Source organism: Labeo rohita, chromosome 4 (assembly GCF_022985175.1).
Source record: "Labeo rohita strain BAU-BD-2019 chromosome 4, IGBB_LRoh.1.0, whole genome shotgun sequence".
In the NCBI taxonomy this organism is placed as follows: Eukaryota; Metazoa; Chordata; class Actinopteri; order Cypriniformes; family Cyprinidae; genus Labeo; species Labeo rohita.
In genome coordinates, this window is record NC_066872.1 from 34919824 (window position 1) to 34941689 (window position 21866).

A 21866-nucleotide genomic window follows, 5' to 3' on the forward strand; every position below is an offset into this window, starting at 1 on the left:
AAGAATAATGTACACATATATTAATTGCATATGGCATATATTTAATTTTCCTGAAATAATTTGTATTCTTCATTATTTGTATGACTTGGTACAAATTAAATTTTTAAATAGGTCCCAATGAAAATGTACTGGCAAAATAAGATCTGGGGGTCGAACATTAGGACACGCAAAGTGAATTGTGCACATGGCTGGATAGAAAGTGAGGCTTTTACGAAAGGGATTTCTACATTCACAAGCCTCGAATGGAGGCTTCATCTAGCATCCCATTTAACACAAGCTCTGAAGTCATTTCACTAGTTGACAGTCATTCAAGATTTAGCGATCCAAACTTGCTAATAACACAAATTCGCAAAGCATATGTTGTCCATAAGAACATAATGATCTCTCATAAAGGTGTGCATCTTTACAAAGTAAACAATGGTCTAAAAAACACTTAGCCTCTTCGCTAATTAGCACATAAAATACCATTGATGTACTACGTCCGCCACCTCACCGGAAGTTGTACCCACGTTCTTTTTTACAGTCTCGCCCCCCCGGAAACTTGTGGATAGAGCAAGCAGGAAAGGGCGCAATATTTTGACAAACTAAAGTCAATATGGTAAAGATACATACAAGTGGTATTAATTAAGACATTAGCCTAATATTTCACCTACCTGACTGGAAATGATAAGAACAAACACGAATGTTCTTGGAAATCCTGGTTCAGTTTGGCCAACCACAAACGTCTTTTGTTCCTCAGACAATTTTCATTCATTTGTTATAACATTTGTCAGTCTATAGGACTAAATAGAAATGTTTTTCCTTGTCCGACCGATTAGTACACCCCAAGACATGACAATAATTGACCATTTTCAGCAGAAATAATCAGAAAAATATGCAAGTTTGTTCAGTTCAGTGGCATTGTTTACATTCAGTGCCACCAATATGGCCGATTGATGACGCGTTGTGAAAACACTCTATAAGGAAATAACGAGAAGAATAACAATGTGCACTAAACAGTAAAATTGTTTGCACTAAACCACTGTGTTCATTAATAAGATAATAAATTATAATAATATGGTAAGACACACCAATCTGCAATATCAGGAAATAGCGTGGTATGGATGAGACCGGACACCAGACTCATAAAATTTACGGATGGCCTCTTACGCAAAAATATGGTGGATAGAATTTATATTCTTGGGTGATATCCCTTTAAATTCATCCTGTCGTAATTTATTTTTACTAATAATTTATCACGTCATTTATTACATTTTTTAACTGTGCTTATATGAAATATAATATGAAAATCATAACAAGATAATAATTATATTCTAAAAAATGATATATTTTCTATTATATTTAAGATTAAAATAAAAAAGATATATTTAATTTGATATATTTATTTATTATATTTATTTATTTATTTGTTGTATTTAATTCTGTGTGTATACATATCACACACACACACACATATTAGAATGGCAAATGAGTAAATTAGAATGATTAAATTAGAATCTTCTTTGTAGGCTGGACTAATACTACTGAAAATAGGATTTTGACATCACAGGTAGAAAAATTACTTTAAAATACCTAAAAATATATATGTGACCCTGGTACCACAAAACCAGTTATAAGGGTCAATTTTTTGGAAATTGAGATTTTTACAGCATCTGAAAGCTGAACAAATAGGCTTTTCATTAATGTATGGTTTGTTAGGATAGGACAATATTCGATACACAACTATTTGAAAATCTGGAATCTTAGGGTGCCAAAAAATCCAAATGTTGAGACAGTCGGCTTTAAAGTTGTCCAAATGAAGGTCTTAGCAATGTATATCACTAATCAAAAATTAAGTTTTGATATATTTACGGTAGGATATTTACAAAATATCTTCATGGAACATGATTTTTACTTAATATCCTAATGATTTTTGGCATAAAAGAAAGATGATTTTGACCCATACAATATATTGTTAGCTATTGCTACAAATATCTTTAAAAAACAATCTTAGTAAACCTTTGAACGGCATACAAGAAAATGATTTATCTTTGTTACAAATTTCATTTGAAGCATATCATTAAAAGTACAGTCATGGAAGAAAACCAATCCAACTCAAATCTACAATTTCCAGTCTACACAATTATCTAAATGACTTTGTCAAAGCCATATTTAGGCATGTGTTTGTGCAGATGGGTGCTTTGATTTTTTTTTCCTCTCTGGAGGACATCTGATTTATGGTGGTGGTTTGGCAGTGCAAGTGAAAATGAGCATGTTAGTCCTCCCTCTGTAACAGCGTCATGTCTGATACCCAGCCACGTCTTCTCAAAATGTGAATAGACGCACCACTTACTCTGCATGAAACCATGATTGTTCTCAAGAGTCCTGAATGTCATGGGACATCTGTACTGTCAGGGAAATATAAGGACTACAAGGCACAACAGATGGAAAGGGGGAAAAAAAGAGTTGCATGTAGTGAGAGTGAAAATAAAAAATGGAAACTAAAGTCTAACCAGTTTCAAAACATTCAAAAGTATTTTTAAAATAAAGTCTGTGCTGATAGGCTACTTGAAGTACACTTTCAATACAGTTGTAGCTCACGTCTCTCTGAGCTAATGCAGACTGGCTTTGTTTATACGTCCCACTTCCTAAATTGGTTTGCAGACAGATTTGAAGACATATATCATCCAGAAATAATCCATACAGTATACCAGAACCAACCAGTAGGCTGTTTGCTTACATGTTCAAGGATTTTTTTTCGCAGGTACAGGTTTGTAGATAAACATTATTTGGATCAGCAAAAATGCAGCCGGTTTCATTTTTAAAATACTTACTGATAATTATTATCACGTGCACAAATGCACTCTACCCCTTTCTGTAAAAACACCATTTTATAATTAAAAATGATAGTTAAAGATGAGTTAATGATAGATGATTTCCATAACACAGGTGTAAAAGTGCATGATTTTGTGCATGTTCTTATTAGTCTCTGAAATTATCATAAACCTTACAGTAGAGAAAAAAAGAGCTTGAAACTCAACATTTTCAAATCTGGATCTTCTGAGGTGAAGAAATGGTTGCTAGGGAACAGGTCAAGATTACATAGGGGACTGACGTATCACACTTTATATATGAATTCACAAAGTATAATATTGACAACAATTCAAACGCACAAATTTGATGTAATTTCCGCTAGATAAAAGAATAATACTGAAATCATCTTAAGTTACATTTGATGCTGAATGTGTCAGAAGGCTCTAGTCTGGTCTTCCTTTGCCTGCCTGAGGGGATTCTGGGAGGTGGATGATGCAAGAGTTGAGTCAGACATGGTCCTATCTGCTCTCGCTCGATCGATGGAAGAATCTATCAGCCGGTGACCTTCTCAGCTGAGAACAGACATGCTTTACACATCCAGCAACTGTGTGATCAACTCCAGTGACTGCATGATAGTAACAAAACTCAAGCAGATGCAATTGTTGAATAGAGGACATTTCCATTGCAGTTTTGTTAGAGGAATAGCCCGCCGTCTGGCACGTACACGACATCCTCCAGTAACACTGAAATGCAGATTTAAGCATATTTCTATCAAATATAGCCTCTTCTCACACTCACCTGAGGGATTTGACACATCACTGAACGTTTCCATGGATGAGACACATTCCTCACTTCAGGTTAGACTACTTAGCTGAGAAAACTCGCTGACCTTTTTTATAACGGTAGTCTACTATGTGACTGATTTTGTGACTACACTGTAAAAAATGATTTTTGAATGATTGAATAATTGAAAATGGCAGAGAAATTTCAAAATAACAGACTTCCTGTTGGGTTTCATATTTCATACTTCTGAATTCCTGGCAGGGTTGCCAGGTTTTCACAAAGAAACCCAAAACTAGCTCACTCACGTTTCAGAGAGGGTCCCCCGGTAAAAATCGCATCCCAGGGGTAATTTTTTTTTTCCAGGCCTGGTAACATTTGCATTCCAGGGGCTAAATATCACGTTATCAGGCTTGCTTCAACCCACAGACATGAAAAACAACACATAGCAACAGTGTTAAAGTAGCCCAATTCTGAGGGAAAATAGTGGACTTGGCAACACTGGATCGCTGTAGCGCCTCTTTTCATGCGGCACGTGAACCAATTATCTCTTTCTCTTTACTTATAGCATGAAATAAACATGAATGAATATCAGAAGGTATCTTGTTTCAATAGGGAAAGATGTCAATACACACCATTTTTTAAGTTCAAGTCCACTGATGTTAATCTACTACTCTTCTACGCAGTGTTGCCAAGTCCACGGTTTTCTTGCGGAATTGGGCTGCTTTACCACTGTTGCCGTGGGTTAATTTTCACGTCCACGGGTCAAAATTTTACCAAGGGAACCCTGCCAAAAAACATGTATTTTACCCCGCCAAAATCGCCAAATTACCCCCCCGCCCAAACACAACTGTGACCCTGGACCACAAAACCAGTCTTAAGAAGCATGTGTATATTTGTAGCAATAGGCAAAAATACACTGCACGGGTCAACATTATCGATTTTTCTGCTGAAAATCAATAGGACATTAAGTACAGATCATGTTCCATGAAGATATTTTGGACATTTACTACCGTAAATATATCAAAACTTAATTTCTGATTAGTAATATGTATTGCTAAGAACTTAATATGGACAACTTTAATGGCAGTGTTTTCAATAATTAGATTCTTTTAGACCCTCAAATTTTCAAATAGTTGTATCTCAGCCTAATATTGTTGTATCCTAACAAACCATACATCAATGGAAAGCTCATTTATTCCGCTTTCAGATTTAATTGATGTATAAATCTCGATTTCTAAAAACTGTGGTCCCGGGTCACAATTGCGCTAGTTTTGAGGAGCAATTAGGTGGGTTTTGCTATCAAAACCTGGCAACCCTGCCTGTCCGGTTTGTTTGTTGACAAAAATAGCAGATTCAGCGATATGATTGGTCAGAACGCCTGTCAATCAAATTCTCTGCTGAGAGTCAATTGGAAAAAGCTATTAAATACTCCCAGATTAATTACAAATTGAGTAAAGTGTTATATACATACCTATATTAGGAGGAAAGAAAATAGCTTATTAAGTGAAAAGACAATCTAACAGATTTATGTCCTTTAACATATATTGTGTGACATCTTTAAAGAGAAAAACTATGAACTATGAAATAAATTGAATTTTGAAATGATTTATTTCTCTTCATAATCATCAGGGACAGTTTTAAGGTGTTGGGAAAATGGCATTTCTGAAACAAGCTGTTAAAATTAAATCTACAACACTGTTATAATTGTACTTATTTTTTTACACACTTATTTTATGCATTCAAGGATTAGTGATATTTTACAATATTATACACTCGATCTGAACGGAACCAATAAATTATGTAAAATATTTTCCGGCCAAGTGCACGCAGAAGCAAATAAAACCATATACTGAAAAGCGTCTGAGGCATTCCAAAATAATACACGAAATCAATGATCATTTCATTAGTATTTCCATAATAATCAATGCAAGCCATCTTCAGCAATAACACAACTGCAATGAGTGCTTTCGAAACATAATGTGCAAAATCTTTAAAACATCAGTGCTGTTGGATCCCATAGCGGTCTGACATAAAATTACAAGGTTGGTAAATAGAGTTTGAATAAAAAATTAAAAAGCTTGGTTGAAAATTATTTACACACACTTTAGTCTGTGCATTTAGCAGCTCACCTCATGCTAACTACAGTACCGTCAGTTCAGTTGACTGTTACTAAAGGTTTTCTTGAGGAGAGACACAACACAACAGCAATTTTATCCTATTGCAAATTAATGAATCGAAATGACATTAGCACATCCCAACAAATGAAAAGCAGCAAACACAAGTAGTAGCTAGTCAGTGTTGCCGCTAATATTTCAAGCTTTCAAGGCTCTTCGTTTTAAACAACACATGGTAAACAGTAACTGTTAAATCCTTAAAATCAGACCAAAACTTTTTCTATCTTCCTAGGTGCTCGTCAATATGAAGCAACAGACTTGATTCCCTGTTTTAAACCATCATATAGCAACATATGTAACATGTAATTCCACTGCAGTGCACAGTTTATCATGCTTTATGTTAACCAGACAATTGAGAAGGTCAGTGGTTGTGCTAGTTTGGTTTAGAGTGTGAGTTTCAGAGTTTGGCGCGAAAAGGAAGGCCATCGTACATGTCGGCTTTAAGTTGGGCCCATTCGGCTAGTTTCTGAACGATGCCCTTTTCTTGAGTGAGAACACTTGCCACTTTCTTTAATTTATTCTCGTTGCGCTCCAGGTAGCGCCGACCCTCAGCCTGGAGGAAGTCCAGCCTCTCCTGTCTGTTCTCGTCCAATGGGATGTCCTCACTCATGTAAGGGTTAAAACGGAAATAAGTGTTCGGAGGGAGGAGGGCGTCCAGCATTGTGTGGACCTCTATAGAAGAAGAGATTCATTAATAAGAGGTTATGTAGTGAGTGACAAACAACAGATTTGCTACATTTTCTCATTATTCAGATGACCCTGGACTATGGCCAGATGTCATAACACAGGAAGATATAATTACGAGTCTATTAAATATTTCATTATTTGTATTTCTATGCAATTTAATAATTTTATATAAATGTTATATCATGTATTTCAAATTTTAAATGGTTACAGTTTAATTAATTCAGGGGGTTTTTTTGCACAAAGAATTATTATTGTTATGGAATTAATTTATCATTTGGAAAATTAATTCTATAAGAATAATCATTAAGAATAATCGTTTAGGTTCAAATGTATGGAACCACGTTTCTGCCACTGAATAATAATAATAAAAAAAAAAAAAGGTAATTGCGACTTTTTATCTCACAATGTTTTTCACGTCCTCTGGTTTGTGAGTTTATTCTGAGTTTTGTATCACACGATTATGAGAAAAAAAGGTCAGAATTCTCGCAAAAAAACTTTTTTTTGTAATTGTTTATATCATAGGAATTTGAAAAAAAGTCAGAATTCTGTGAAAAAGTCAGAATTCTCACAAAAAAACTTACAATTTTGACTTTATTTCTCACAGTTGCAAGTTTATATCCCACTGTTCTGATTTTATAACTCAAAATTGCGAGTTTATATCTCACAATTCTAAGAAAAAAGTCTGAATTGTGAGAAAAAGTCAGAATTCTCTGAAAAAACTTGGACAATCAGACTGAAAATCAAATTCTCAGGGAACTTTTTAAAAAATAAACCTCAGGTGCTCCTGTCTAACTTTAGGATCCTCCAAAGGGATATGCAGAGCTGTAGGTGCTACACACAGCACAGAACAACATAGGGACAGCGGACAGATGTGATCATATGACCCTATCATCTCACCTTCAGTGTCAGTGGCACTGCTGATGACATTGGTGAGTTTGGTCTTCAAGCTAGTATAAGTGCTCGAGCTGGTCTTGCCAACGGTTTCATAGCGGCCTGTGCCCAGAGATACCACACACTGCACAGGTGTGTTGGGCCACAAACACTTGCTCTCGTGGATGGCCAGAGCGGTAGGGTTGTTGATCAAAAGACCACCGTCCTGGACAAAAACACAAAAACACAGCCAGGTAACCATGTGAGTAGGAAAGCAATTAGTACATGCATGCTGTATTACAACTATAAATGGAGAAAATAACATATGCTATACATACAGCTGAAGTCAAAAGTTTACATACACCTTGCAGAATCTGCAAAATGTTAATTATTTTACCAAAATAAGAGGGATCATACAAAATGCATGTTGTTTTTTATTTAGTACCGACCTGAATAAGATATTTCACATAAAAGACATTTACATATAGTCCACATGAGAAAATAATAATTCACAAAAGTCAAAAGTTTACTTGATTCTTTATACTGTGTTGTTACCTGAATGATCCACAGCTGTGTTTTTTTGTTTAGTGATAGTTGTTCATGAGTCCCTTGTTTGTCCTGAAAAGTTAAACTGCCTGCTGTTCTTCAGAAAAATCCGTCAGGTCCCACAAATTCTTTGGTTTTTCAACATTTTTGAGTATTTGAACCCTTTCCAACAATGACTGTATGATTTTAAGATTCATCTTTTCACACTGAGGGACTCATATGCAACTATTACAGACGGTTCAAACGCACACTGATGCTTCACCCGGGGGGTGAAAACTTTTGATTTTGAAGATTTAACTTATTTTGTCTTCTAGGAAACATGTAAGTATCTTCTGTAGCTTCTGAAGGGCAGTACTACATGAAAAAAATATGATATTTAGGCAAAATAAGAAAAATGTACACATCTTCATTCTGTTCAAAAGTTTTCACCCCTGGCTCTTAATGCATCATGTTTACTTCTGGAGCATCAGTGAGCATTTGAAGCTTCTGTAATAGTTGCATATGAGTCCCTCAGTGTGAAAAGATGGATCTCAAAATCATACAGTCATTTTCAGAAAGGGTTAAAATATACAAAAATGCTGAAAAAACAAAGAATCCGTGGGATCTGAAGGACTTTTTTGAAGAACAGCAAGCATTTTAACTGTTCAGGACAAACAAGGGACTCATGAACAACTATCACTAAATAAACAAACAAAAAAAAACACAGCTGTGGATCATTCAGGTAACAACAGTATTAAGCACCAAGTGTATGTAAACTTTTGAACAGGGTCATTTTTATCATTTCAACTATTATTTTCTCTCATGGACTATATGTAAACGTCTTTTATATGAAATATCTTATTCAGGTCAGTTATAAATAAAAAATAACATGCATTTTGTATGATCCCTCTTATTTGGGCAAAACTAACATTTTGCAGATTCTGCAAGGTGTATGTAAACTTTTGAATTCAACTGTATATAAGAAGTTATAAGTGTAAGGTTCTGCCAAAATAACTGTTCTATTCTTGTCCCAAAGCAAGGCTTCTTTGTGGAAATCTGGGTTATTCTTTGAAATACTAGAGGTACATCATAAAAGAGGTGAATTTGCATTTCTAGCTGATATGATTATGGGAATCATCACTGTAGAGTACAATGGACGCAGGATCTCTCCTCTGTAGGAGACGTGGGTAGATGTGTTCATTTCACCTGAGGCATTTGAAATCCATTTACTTGGCATCATCCTTCACCGTTTCCATGCCTCCCTTAAGGAGCACATCAGAGAAACAAGATGAAATCATCCACTAGACAGCATCCCTCATTTCTCTAATTTGCCCTACATTTTACTGACATGGATACTGATGAGTATCGGTGAACTGCACGCTAGTCCAAAGCTAATGAAGGATACCTCTTCAAAATTTTATCAGAGGGATATTTCGCTGAGTAGTTACAATTTACTCATTTTTATGACTTTTAAAATCAGTGGAACACAAAAAGAGATGTTTAGCAGAATGTCCAGGCTGCTCTTTTCCATATAATGAAAGTGAATGGTGACCATGCTTGTCAAGCTTATGTTGCATCAATAAAGATGAGTAAATGCTGACAGATTTTTGGATGAACTATTCTTTTACTCAAAGAATCAATGAATCAATCAAATGGAGACGAAAAACAAACAAACAGTGGAGGACTGACTTCTTGTTTCATGGTCGAGAGTCCTTGAGGAGAGTATGTGTAACAGATTACAGCCCAGGCATGTGGAGAAGAAACTGAAGCACTATTCAGAGCAAGAAAGAGAGAGAGAACGAGCGAGAGATAGAGAGAGCTTCTGCCATTGGTGGCATTTGGAGTCCCAGGCATCGAGTGCTCTGTTGGCAACAGGTTTTAGAGCCAAGAGCCTCTACTACATTTGCATTTTAATGAGGACACATTCATCCCACACAGCAACAACATACATCAAAACATCAAACAACAGCGGTGAATGTGGAATTATGAGAAGATTAACCTATTGAATGTGCATTAAGTGGGTTTGCTCGGCCCTTAGGCCAAAAAAAAATTGAATCAGCTACATGGACTATTAGATGAAAAATGAATAGCATCTAAAAATGGTTCATTCTCATCTTGTTCGCCAATAAATTAGGCCGTCCCTGAGGACAATGTCACTCTAAATTTCCCATCTAGTGTTCTCCAAAGAACATTTGACCGCAAAATGAGGATTATATCTGATGGACGCATGAAAGCATCATGTGGGTCAATGGTACATGAGAGTGTCCATTATAAAGAAAGGGAAGAACTTTTTCAAAAAAGAAAAAGGAAAAGTTTTTCACCTATTAATAAAAAGTGAACTATTTATTTTAGTTATTTTTAAAAAGTGCCAAAAAATATGTTTTATTTATTTTAATAATTTATTTTTAATTTATTTATTAAAAAATATATATTTTAATAAAGCTTTCTTCTTCATTATGATATTTTTCATTTTTCACTTTAAGGCCACCTCAAATAAATAAATAAATAAAATTTCAGAAATAAATGTATTTTGAATAAATTAATAGAAATTAATATTAATTTATAAATGAACAGAAAAAAAAATCACATTATTTACTTGTGATATGTATATTTAATTATATAATTTTTAGTTTATGCCCCCAAAAATATCAAAAGGAATTCAGGAATGGCCTATATTTTTAATGCATTATGCCTAAATGAATATAGAAAATCCTTATTTAGAAATTCATTTAAAAAGAAAATCACATTATTTATGCCATGTGAATTATCCAAAAAATGTTATGCCCCACAAAAATATCAAAATAAATTTAAATTCCAAATGTAACTAAATTTTTTATGCATTTTAAATATATATATATATATATATATATATATATATAAATTCAGGAATGGGCTTTTATTAAAAAAAAATTATAAAAAATCTAAAAAAGTTAGTATATATTTTGAATAAACAGATGTAAAAAAAAATCTATCTTTTTAATTTATGCCTGCAAAAATATCGTAATAAATTTAATTCAAGAATGGGTGGTATTTTTAATGTTTTTTTTTTTAATAAAACAATACAAAATATTATATAAAATGTAAAACATATTTGTATTTATTTTGAATAAACAGATTTTAAAAATATGTATAAATTAACAGGAAACTGTCATTTAACAGGAAACTGTCATTTACTTGTGACTGCTACATTTACGCCTCCAAAAAATATCAAAATGAATTTTAATTCAAGAATGGACTGTATTTTTAATGTTTTATGAATAAAACAATATAAAACATTACATAAAATATAAAAATATAACATATAAAAATCCTTAATTTATAAATTAATTAAAAAATCCTTCCATTTCCAAAATTAGGACTTTTTTTTAATTTAATGCCCCCCAAAAATATTAAAATACATTTTAAATTAGAAATGGATTGTATTTTGAATGTATTCTGACTAAATTAATTAACTAATTAATACAAAAAAATATACATTTTATTTAATAACTGAAAAAATATTTAATTTATTCGTTTCAATCCATCACATACTGTTTTCTACCACCATTTCTATATAATAACAGACCCATCTTCCCATTGACCCCAGATCTCATCAGACTCTGAATGAATCTGGGCATTCATTTAGCTCGGTGACCAACAGCTTTATTGGCCTTTTTGGGGACAACAGGGACATTGTGAAAAGCTGTATGCAAACCTAGTGGGTGTCAATAGGCAGACGGACAGAATGACGCCTTCCTGATGGCTCAACAGGCACCGCTGAGGGCTACGATTCAACATTAACGTCTGCCGCTTGGCTGATGAAATCTCAGGCTGTGAGGGTGCGTTCAGTGTGACAGCGGTGGGACCGTGCCAGTTTGAACTGGATGAAGACAGGCAGAGAGGCAAAAAGACCTGACAGCTACTCCACTAATGCAGACACACATTCAGAGCATAAACTGTTCAAAATAATACACTTTCCCTTACAAATCTGGTTTGTGCAACCCTTCAGTATAACAAATCTTAATGCATATTGCAAATACGCAGCTATACTTTAAGACTATTATGATTCAGAAAAAAAGTGGATCAGAAATCTGAATCAGGAATCTCTTCAAAAGCAATCTGAGAGCCACTTTAAGACAGCCGAGCTGAAGTGCCCTAAGTGACGGCACTCAAGAACAACACTAATGAGTCTGAATGTGCGGCTCTGATGAGACAGCACAGGAAATAGCCTGAGTGCATGTATGTGCAGAGTTTGCTTTCCTCCCTCTTCGTCTGACAAGAACCTAAATGGGTTTGTAATGATTTTCAATACTGCAAGATGTCTGAGAAAGGATGACGTCACATAAGCATGTTAAAAAATAAAAATTAGCTTTAAATGTAAGAATAAGTTGAGAGCAAAAAGAAACGTTATATAGATAACGCAGACCAGACTTTGTGTGCTTTACCTGGTGGAGGTCATTTCCTAGTACGAATTCCTGGAAGTATCCTGGAGCAGCGGAGGATGCTCGAATGGCCTGCCACATTTTATGCTGGCAGCCGCCCAAGTAGTGTGAACGAACCCCTGGCAGGAAGTTATAATTCCTGAAGACATACGCCTTCAGCGGCAGGCCTCTATTCACTATGGTGCTCACTGCTGACACCTAGAGGAAGCATTGAGTGATTTAACATTTAAAAGATATGAACTGCTTTTTTTTTTTAACAATTATATACTGACACCCACCTTGGGGCATTGAGGGTTCTTGGAAGTCTCTATCATTAGTGCAGGTCCCATTTTTTCTCTGTTGAAAATAAAAAGAAGGTTAAAGTAATTAAGAATGTAAACAGTAAACAGTACATGACAGTACTGTATAATATCTCTGTTTACTATTTATTTTAATGTTTATTTCAGTGTTGTTTTACATGTGTCTCTTTACCTCTGTTATTTTATTTTTATCCTACTCTGTTTTCTTATTACTATTTATTTTTCCTTTCATTTTAGTGGTTTTATGTCACTTCACCTTTATTATTTTATTATATTAATATAATAATATTACTATTTCTATTTTCACCTCCAAACTATGGTTGCACTTTTCAATGACAATAAAGTAAATATAATAAAATAAATAATAAAATTCAGTTTCATATGGGCTTGTTTAAGTCACCTATATAATAAAATAAATAAATAAATAAATACAATAAATATATTAAAATAAAATAAAATAAAATAAATAAAATTCTGTTTTATATGGGTTTGTTTAAGTCACTTTTAAAATAACTTTGAAAATAATATTAAAATAAAATAATAAAATTACGTTTCACATAGGCTTGTTCAAGTCATTTTTAAAATAATTTAAACAAATAAATTAAAAAAATAAATAAACAAAATTCTGTTTTATATGGGCTTGTTCAAGTCACTTTAAAAATAACTAAAATAATAATATAATACAATAAAATATATTTCTGTTTCATATGGGCTTGTTCAAGTCACTTTTATAATAACTTAAAAAATAATAAAACAAAATAAAATAAATAAAACTCTGTTTCACATGGGCTTGTTCAAGTCACTTTTAAAATAACTTTAAAAAATAATAAAATTAAAAAAATAATAAATTTCTGTTTTATATAGACTTGTTTAAGGCACTTTTAAAATAACATTAATATTAAAAAATAAATAAAATAAAATATATTATAAAATCATGTTTCATACGGGCTTGTTCAAGTCACTTAAAATAACTTTAAAAATAATAATAAAATAAAATTCTGTTTCATACAGCCTTGTTCATGTCACTTTTAAAGTAACATTAAATAAATAAATAAAAATAAAAATAAATTAAATAAAAAATTCTGTGTCATATGGGCTTGTTCAAGTCACTCTTAAAAATAACTTTAAAAATAATAAAATGAAAAAAAAAAAAAAAAAAATAATTGAATAAAATTCGGTTTCATATTTGCTTGTTCACATCACTTTTAAAATAACTTAAAAAATAATAAAATAAAATAAAACAAAACTAATAAAATTCTGTTTCATATGGGCTTGTTCAAGTCATTTAATAACTTTAAATAAACAAAACAAAATTAAATTAAATTAAAATAAAATAAAATAAATAAATTCTGTTTCATATGGGCTTGTTCAAGTCACTCTTAAAAATAACTTTAAAAATAATAAAATAAAATAAAATAAATAAATAAATAAAAACATATCCGTTTCATATTTGCTTGTTCGGGTCACTTTTAAAATAAAATAAAATAGGCTCATTCACTTAATTGTCTTACTTGAGGATCTCTTCCCAGGTCTGGCTGTCATAGTATGCGTGACTCCAGCCCATTTTCACTGTGCCCACAATTAGATTCTGTTTAAAGACATCAGATCCCAACTTCCGATAGAGTTCCTCACACTCATCCAGAGGGATCTGAAAAACACCTAACATAAAGGCCAGGATGGCCCCTAAGGGGGAAAAAAACAAAGATTCAGAAGATGTTTGTTCATTCCTATATCAAATAGACATTTTCCAAGTTCATTTATCATAATTTACCTGTACTAACTCCACATATGTAGTCAAACAGCTGGTAGATGGGCTTGCCAGTCAAACTCTCCAGCCTGTGCAAAGCCTGTAATGCAACCAAACCCCTACAAAACAAAAAAAAGCATTAAGTTACAGGCCTGCACATGTTACATTTCACATGTTCATACATCTTATAACATGAAACTTAAGGATAAATTCACTGAAACAAATATAGACTTTGAGAGTAGTGGACATAGACAATACACTTAAGGATACAAAAAACTATAAAAAACTATAAATATAATATCCACTGCTGTGACTTTATTTATTTTATTTTATTTAATATATATATTTTATTTTATTTTTTATTCTTGGTAAAATTGGAAATTTAAAGTATGAAATTGATCCTACAATGACTGACAACCTAAAGGGATTGCAAAATTGTGTCAGTTCTATTTTTGGATGACCTACTTTTAGGTAAATTTGGGCTGACCCACTTTATCTTAAAAGAACTTTCACAATCCGTTAACTTTAGGTTAATCATTTTCCCCCAGCTGTCAGCTGTCTGTCACCTGGTCCCTCCGCCGTCGATGGAGAGGACACGTATCCCTCTGCCTTTGACCGGGTCAGCGTACCCCACCAGGGCCAGAGCCTGTCTCACTGCAGCCTGCAGATTGGCATCTCTTGCCTGCCTCAAACGCAGCAGACATGGGATGACCTTCTCCTACAGCCAGCGAGAGATAGAAGAAATGAAACAAAGAAAGTTATTGACAGAGATGACAACATACAAAAATAAATGCAGACATGACAGATGGTTGGAAATAAACTTACAGTAACTGCCACCCCTCTGGTCTCAGGAAACTCCAACAGGTGAAAACTCAGTTCTTCCACCCTGCTGATGGTGATCTTCACATCAGTGACTCGTTGAAGACTCTTGACCAGTGCTCTGGTTCGGTTGTCCACACTAACACGTGCTATAATCTATATATAACACGAAAAACAACAACAACAACAAAAAAAGAAGACAATAGTAATATACATAGGAAATAATATACAGAATTTACATAATCTTACTGTATTTATTTATTTATTTATTTATGCATAAAGAAAATTGTGCCGTTTGAAACACAAAGCTTTCACTCAAAAAAATAAAAAATAAAATAAAATAATAATTTAAATAAATAAAATAAAAACTCCATTAAACAATCGATTATATTAACAGGGATGATATTCTACCTTTCTATGACCTTTCAAAATAAATAAATAAAATAAAACAGCATAAGGAAAATTCTTATTAAATATTAAAACATTTAAATTAATGAATTAATTAATTAAAATAAAATAAAATAAAATAAATATTCCATTATTTTACAGGGATGTTATTCTACCTTTCTTAGCTCTTACTCAATAAATAAATAAATACAATAAAATAAAATAAAACCAATAAACATTCCATTATATTTTTACAGGGATGTTATTCTAACTTTCTAAACTTTCACTCAGAAAAATAAAAATAAATGAATAAAATAAAATAAAAAACTCCATTAAATATTCCATTATATTAACAGGGATGATATTCTACCTTTCTAAACTTTCACTCAAAATAAATAAATAAACAAACAAACAAACAAACAAATAAATAAATAAACAACCCATTATATATACAAGGATGGTATTCTACCTTTCTAAGCTTTCACTCAAAAAAACAGACAAAACAAACAAATCAATAAATAAAATGAAATAAAAATGAAAATGAAATAAAATTGAAAATGAAAATTTAAATGAAATGAAAAATTAAAAAAAATTAAAAATTAAAAATTAAAAATAAAAATAAAAATAAAATAAAATTTATGGGGGTGTTATTCTACCTTCTCCCTCTGAGACAGCAGTCTCTGTGCTTTCTCTTCTGCCTCTTTTTGCTCCTTGCTTTCTGCACTCTTTGCATCCTGGGACGCGACTACTTCAGATCCAGAGGTTTTGTCCTTCTCCGCTGTGCCACTCTTTGAATCCGCTCTGAACTTTGGGACGAGAGGAGCGATGTAGTTTCCTACAAAAGCCTGGACGCTGGGTCTAGGATAGGACAGGTAATGACTGATGCCTTTCCTTGGCGATATGGGGATGCTTGAAACACCCTCATCCTGCGCTGGAACATAAGGGGCTTGCGGACTTGGGACGGAGCCATCCTTGTCGATAGCAGGGGGCGTTTCCGGTGTAGATCTATGGGAAACAGGCACCGCCATAAGGATATGATCCTTGCTACTTTTTTGGATCTGAGATGTTGAGGATGCCGTTTCATGTGACCATTTGTCATCTCGTGTGTCGCTTCCAAAGTAGGTATTGACATGTTCAGCCAGGTGATTGTATGTTTCATCCATGTTGGTTGTAAAAGCGGCAGGTTGGAAACGTTGCAACGTTTGTTTTGCAACCGCACTGGTTGTGTTTCCCGCGCTGCTCGACAGACTACTGATAGATTTCGGGGCTTCTTTATGAGGTTCTATGTCTTTTTTCACCTCTTTCTCCCTGGGCGGCTCAGGTGCCGCCATGGTCATGACAGCTCCGGCCTCTGGGTTGGGACATTCCACTTTAACCTCTATAGTTTTGCCCTGGGCGGCACTGGGTTTGAGGCGCGTGATCTTGGCGAGGAGATCGGTGTTCACCGTTCCGCTCACGGCTTTGGTAACGGTGTCCAGTGTGCTCCTGATGCGCGACATGCGGCGAGGTTACTCGAGGAAATTCTGGGATATTCCTTGAGGAGACAGACGTGTGTGGATTGGGCATTAGAGCTGGTGAGCTCTGCAGAGCTCAGTCAAAGATTTAGCCATTTCACATCCACCAGATAAATACTCCGTGATAATACATGAGGAGGAGGATTTTCTCCTTTTAAAGGCAACCTGTAATGAGAAAGATTGTTATTTGTCGTTATTAAATTAAGAATGTTAAAAATGAAGGAATTACAATTAAAAAAAAAAACTGCATAGCTTTGTGCAAAACCAGTCAGAACCCGTGAGCAGCTGCATAAGAAACACCCTGAAATCACAATATTTAATATTCAAAGTGAATAAAATGTTATAAAAATAAGGTATTTTCTGCATAAAAACAATGGCCTCATTCATGAGGATGATTTTCCAACATTTTTTCAAACTAATTCTGTAATAAAGTATCAAAATTGTCCTGTTTTTAGTTAATAAATAACATTTAAATATAATATTTAATCATTTTTATTGTTTTTTCATTTTTATTATTACATTTTGCAGAAATGAAAATGTGACCTATAAATAGAAAGACTGGTATTTGTTTTTAGTAAATGAATGATATACAATATTACTAAGAATGATAAATCATCCAGGACATCTGACCACAATATTTTATATTTAAAGCGAATGAGTGTCATGAAAGTAAAAAATAAAGTGAATTTCACATAAAGACAATGGGCCTTATTCATGAAGAAAGAGCAGAATGAGTGCTTAAATTTCATTATAATATTTGTTAAAACAAATTTTCATTATTGTAATATAGTAAGAAACATTATACTGTCTAAAAAATAAAATATAATATTACAAAATTACACTTTTCTAAATTTAACAATATTTCATTTTAAATAAACATACTATAAATATTATAATAATATATAAATAATAATAATAAAAATAAAGCATATGTTGCATAAGGATAAAGGGCCTCATTCATAAAGCAAGAGCAGAATGAGTGCTTAAATTTCATTATAATATTTTTTAAAACAAATTTTCATTACTGTAATATAGTAACAAACATTATACTGACCAAAAAAGAAAATATAATATTACAAAATTACACTTTTCTAAATTTAACAATATTTCATTTTAAATAAACATACTATAAATATTATAATAATATATAAATAATAATAACAATAAAAAGAAAGCATATTTTGCATAAGGACAATTCATTCATAAAGCAAGAGCAGGACAAGTGCTTAATTTTTATTATAATAATTTTTCAACATTTTTTAACAAATTTTCATTACTGCAATACAGAAACGAACATTATACTGTCTAAAAAAACATTTTAAAATGACATTTTTCTAAATTTAACAATATTTAATTTTTAAATAAATACACTATAAATATTATAAAAATATTTCAATAATAACAATAAAAAGAAAGTATATTTTGCATAAAAACAATGGGCCTTATTCATGAAGCAAGAGCAGAATGAGTGCTTAAATTTCATTATAATATTTTTTAAAACAAATTTTCATTACTGTAATATAGTAACAAACATACGGTCTAAAAAAGAAAATATATTATTACAAAATTACACTTTTCTAAATGTAACAATATTTAATTTTAAATAAACATACTATCAATATTATAATACTATATAAATAATAATAATAATAATAATAAAAAGAAAGCATATTTTGCATAAGGACAATGGGCCTCATTCATAAAGCAAGAGCAGGACAAGTGCTTAATTTTCATTATAATAATTTTTCAACATTTTTTAACAAATTTTCATTACTGCAATACAGAAACAAACATTATGCTGTCTAAAAAACATTTTAAAATGACATTTTTCTAAATTTAACAATATTTAATTTTTAAATAAATACACTATAAATATGATAAAAATATTTCATCCATTGCATAAAAACAATGGGCCTTATTCATGAAGCAAGAGCAGAATGAGTGCTTAATTTTCATTATAATAATTTTTCAACATTTTTTAACAAATTTTCATTACTGCAATACAGAAACGAACATTATACTGTCTAAAAAACATTTTAAAATGACATTTTTCTAAATTCAACAATATTTAATTTTTAAATAAATACACTATAAATATTATACAAATATTTAAATAATAACAATATAAAGAAAGTATATTTTGCATAAAAACAGTGGGCCTCATTCATAAAGCAAGAGCAGAATGAGTGCTTAATTTTCATTATAATACTTTTTAAACATTTTTAAAACTAATTTTCATTACTGTAATACAGGAACGAACATTACACTGTCTAAAAAAACATTTTAAAATGACATTTTTCTAAATTTAACAATATGCAATTTTTAAATAAATACACAAATAAATAAATATTATAAAAATATTTCATCCATTGCATAAAAACAGTGGGCCTTATTCATGAAGCAAGAGCAGAATGAGTGCTTAATTTTCATTATAATAATTTTAAAACATTTTTTAAAACTAATTTTTATTACTGTAATTATTACTTGTTGTTTTGAGTCAAGTATTTTCAATGAATCATTTGATTTAGTTCATTCACAACACAGGTATGAATGATTAATTCATGAGTCACTTAAACTCAACAACTCCCAGCAGTTAATGGCTTAATGAAGGCGGAAATGTTAAATTAATTTTCAATAGCAACTTAAATTTTCCGTTTGTGGCTGATATAAATTAAAAATATAGCGCACGAGTCGTATGAAAGTTTGAATTTTTCTAAATTTAACGATATTTAATTTTTAAATAAATACACTATAAATATTATAAAAATATTTGAATAATAACAATAAAAAGAAAGTATATTTTGCATAAAGACAATGGGCCTTGAAGTCTCCATTCTTTTAACTAGCGTCAAACATGAAAAAGTACGTTAACTTTCTGTTACACAGAATAAAGAATGTCATACGAATTTTAAACAATATGAGTGGTGAGAAAATCCAAAAATAATAGTGTAATATATTAGTACTAAAATAATTTAGTAAAACATCGCGTTTTAGTTCACGAACTAATGTACCTGTCCCCTGTCAGTCATCACCATGGTAACCGATGTCAACATTACCGAAACGCTGACAGCTATGGAGACGGACAGCGAAGATAAAGCACAAAGCGAGCCTAAAATCAAAAACATCGACTGGATCTCATGCAAAGACTTTACAATCGAGATCGGAGAGCAACAGATCAGACAATACATGGACACATGGGATATCCAGCAGCCCGGCTGGCTCTACAGTTTGAGGTTTCTCCAGGAGACAGAGCTGGAGTTTAAAACGCAGTACCAGTACGAAGCCAAATGGAGCATCCCGACCCCAACCGCCCCGATCCCGAGAGCCACAGCCAGCGTGTATTTCATCCTACAAATCTCCAAAATCAAACCCAACACACTGCCTGTGGACGCTCACTTCCTCGTCGAAACCAACAGATCCAAACATATTCCGGGACAAACGAGATTTAGGGAAAAGTGGCTAATGGATGTCATCGAGAGCAAGATTTTACTGATGGACACTGTTGACTTTTAAAGCTTCAAAATGTGTCAGTTTAACCCGCTGTTTATGATTAGTTTCAATGGATATAAACTACAATGATTTCACTGCTGCTTCATAAATAAATACTGTACTATCACTATATTTACCACCAAATGTGCTGGTTTTGCTAGCTTAGATCGAATTATCTAAACACTAAATACATTGTTATCTATATAAAAAGTTTGATATGTTTATAAAGATAACGATTTGTTGTTCACATAGGCTATTTATATTATTATCATTATTATTATTTTCAAGAGAGAGGCTGCCTATTGGACTATTGCTGTTGTTTTGATAAGCCAAGACTGCATGACATAAATAATTCTGCTGTTTTAAGTCGGAGTTTTAAATATTAGGCTTAAAAATAACATGACATACCCGCTGATTCCTTAGCATTCGCTGTCATTTTGTTCAGAAATATTGAGGATACAGAGAGGTGTGTGAATCCCAGATGCAAAAATTGACAGGAAACGTTCAGAAACAGAAAACATGACGTGATGTGAACACAGCCAATCAGAGCGTCGCGAATGTTCTCTTCGTTTCTGTTGATTAGAGGGATACTAACAAACGGGAAAGTGCGCACTGCCAACTACTGGGAGTAAGTGAAACAACATAACTCACTAAATAATGTCTTATTTAGAAATGTCTTATTTGTCGTATAGAAACTTTAGAAACAAAAAATGATTAGCTACGTAAAAAAGGTAATTGTTGCATAAAGCACAGTACAGTAACACCATTGTGAAGAGGAATTTAAGCAAATAATATCTGTTATTAATTTGATATGTGTTGCAAGGGTAAAGGACAGTATATTTCCTGTGTCTAATATTTGTGATTACTAGTTAAAACAATGATAGAATGATAGAAATTAATATGTTTGTTCAACAAGGATGCTTTAAATCAAATGGAGAAGAGACTTTAAAAAAAATCTTACTATTCAAAAACTTTTGATTGGTAGTGTATTTAGTATTTAAAATAAGATAAATATTTAGTGACACTTATTTTATTTTAGCTTATTTTATTTTTATTTTACAAAAACCACACAACAAAATTACTAAAACTTAACATATATATATATACATATATATATATATATATATATAAATATATATATATATATATACACACACACACATATATATATATATATATATATATATATATACACTACCGTTTAAAAGTTTGGGGTCAGTACATTTTTATTGTTTCTTTTGTTTCTTTTTTTTTTTTAAAGAAATTAATACTTTTATTCACCAAGGATGTATTAAGTTAATAATTAAAAGTTTATTAAGTTTATTAAAAGTTAATAATAAATAATTTACATTGTTATA

The 21866-nt window shown here is 32.1% G+C and overlaps 2 protein-coding genes across 2 annotated transcripts; one reads left to right on the plus strand and one right to left on the minus strand.

Annotated features, from left to right (window-relative positions):
• Positions 1–5165: 5165 nt before the first annotated feature.
• pnpla8 (patatin-like phospholipase domain containing 8) lies at positions 5166–21067 on the minus strand. Its single transcript, XM_051108418.1, has 10 exons — positions 20917–21067; positions 16162–17184; positions 15125–15274; positions 14866–15017; positions 14324–14418; positions 14064–14235; positions 12532–12589; positions 12257–12451; positions 7335–7533; positions 5166–6422 (listed from the first exon to the last, which is right to left on the minus strand). Exons 2-10 carry the CDS (start codon positions 17002–17004, stop codon positions 6148–6150), a joined length of 2139 nt encoding a protein of 712 aa, XP_050964375.1. The 5' UTR covers positions 17005–17184; positions 20917–21067; the 3' UTR covers positions 5166–6147.
• Positions 19928–20905, plus strand: akap14 (A-kinase anchoring protein 14). The gene has a single exon (XM_051108420.1). The coding sequence runs from the start codon at positions 20053–20055 to the stop codon at positions 20530–20532; it is 480 nt and encodes a 159-aa protein (XP_050964377.1). The 5' UTR covers positions 19928–20052; the 3' UTR covers positions 20533–20905.
• Positions 21068–21866: the final 799 nt, after the last annotated feature.

Bases quoted from the DNA above. Each gene is read 5' to 3' on its own strand.
- pnpla8 (XM_051108418.1), bottom strand. From the start codon at position 17,004: ATGTCGCGCATCAGGAGCACACTGGACACCGTTACCAAAGCCGTGAGC. The intron at 15,018-15,124 runs GTAAGTTTATTT...CGCTGGCTGTAG, and splicing joins CCAGAGGGGTGGCAGTTACT to GAGAAGGTCATCCCATGTCT. The intron at 12,452-12,531 runs GTGGGTGTCAGT...TGCTTCCTCTAG, and splicing joins AGAACCCTCAATGCCCCAAG to GTGTCAGCAGTGAGCACCAT.
- akap14 (XM_051108420.1), top strand. From the start codon at position 20,053: ATGGTAACCGATGTCAACATTACCGAAACGCTGACAGCTATGGAGACG.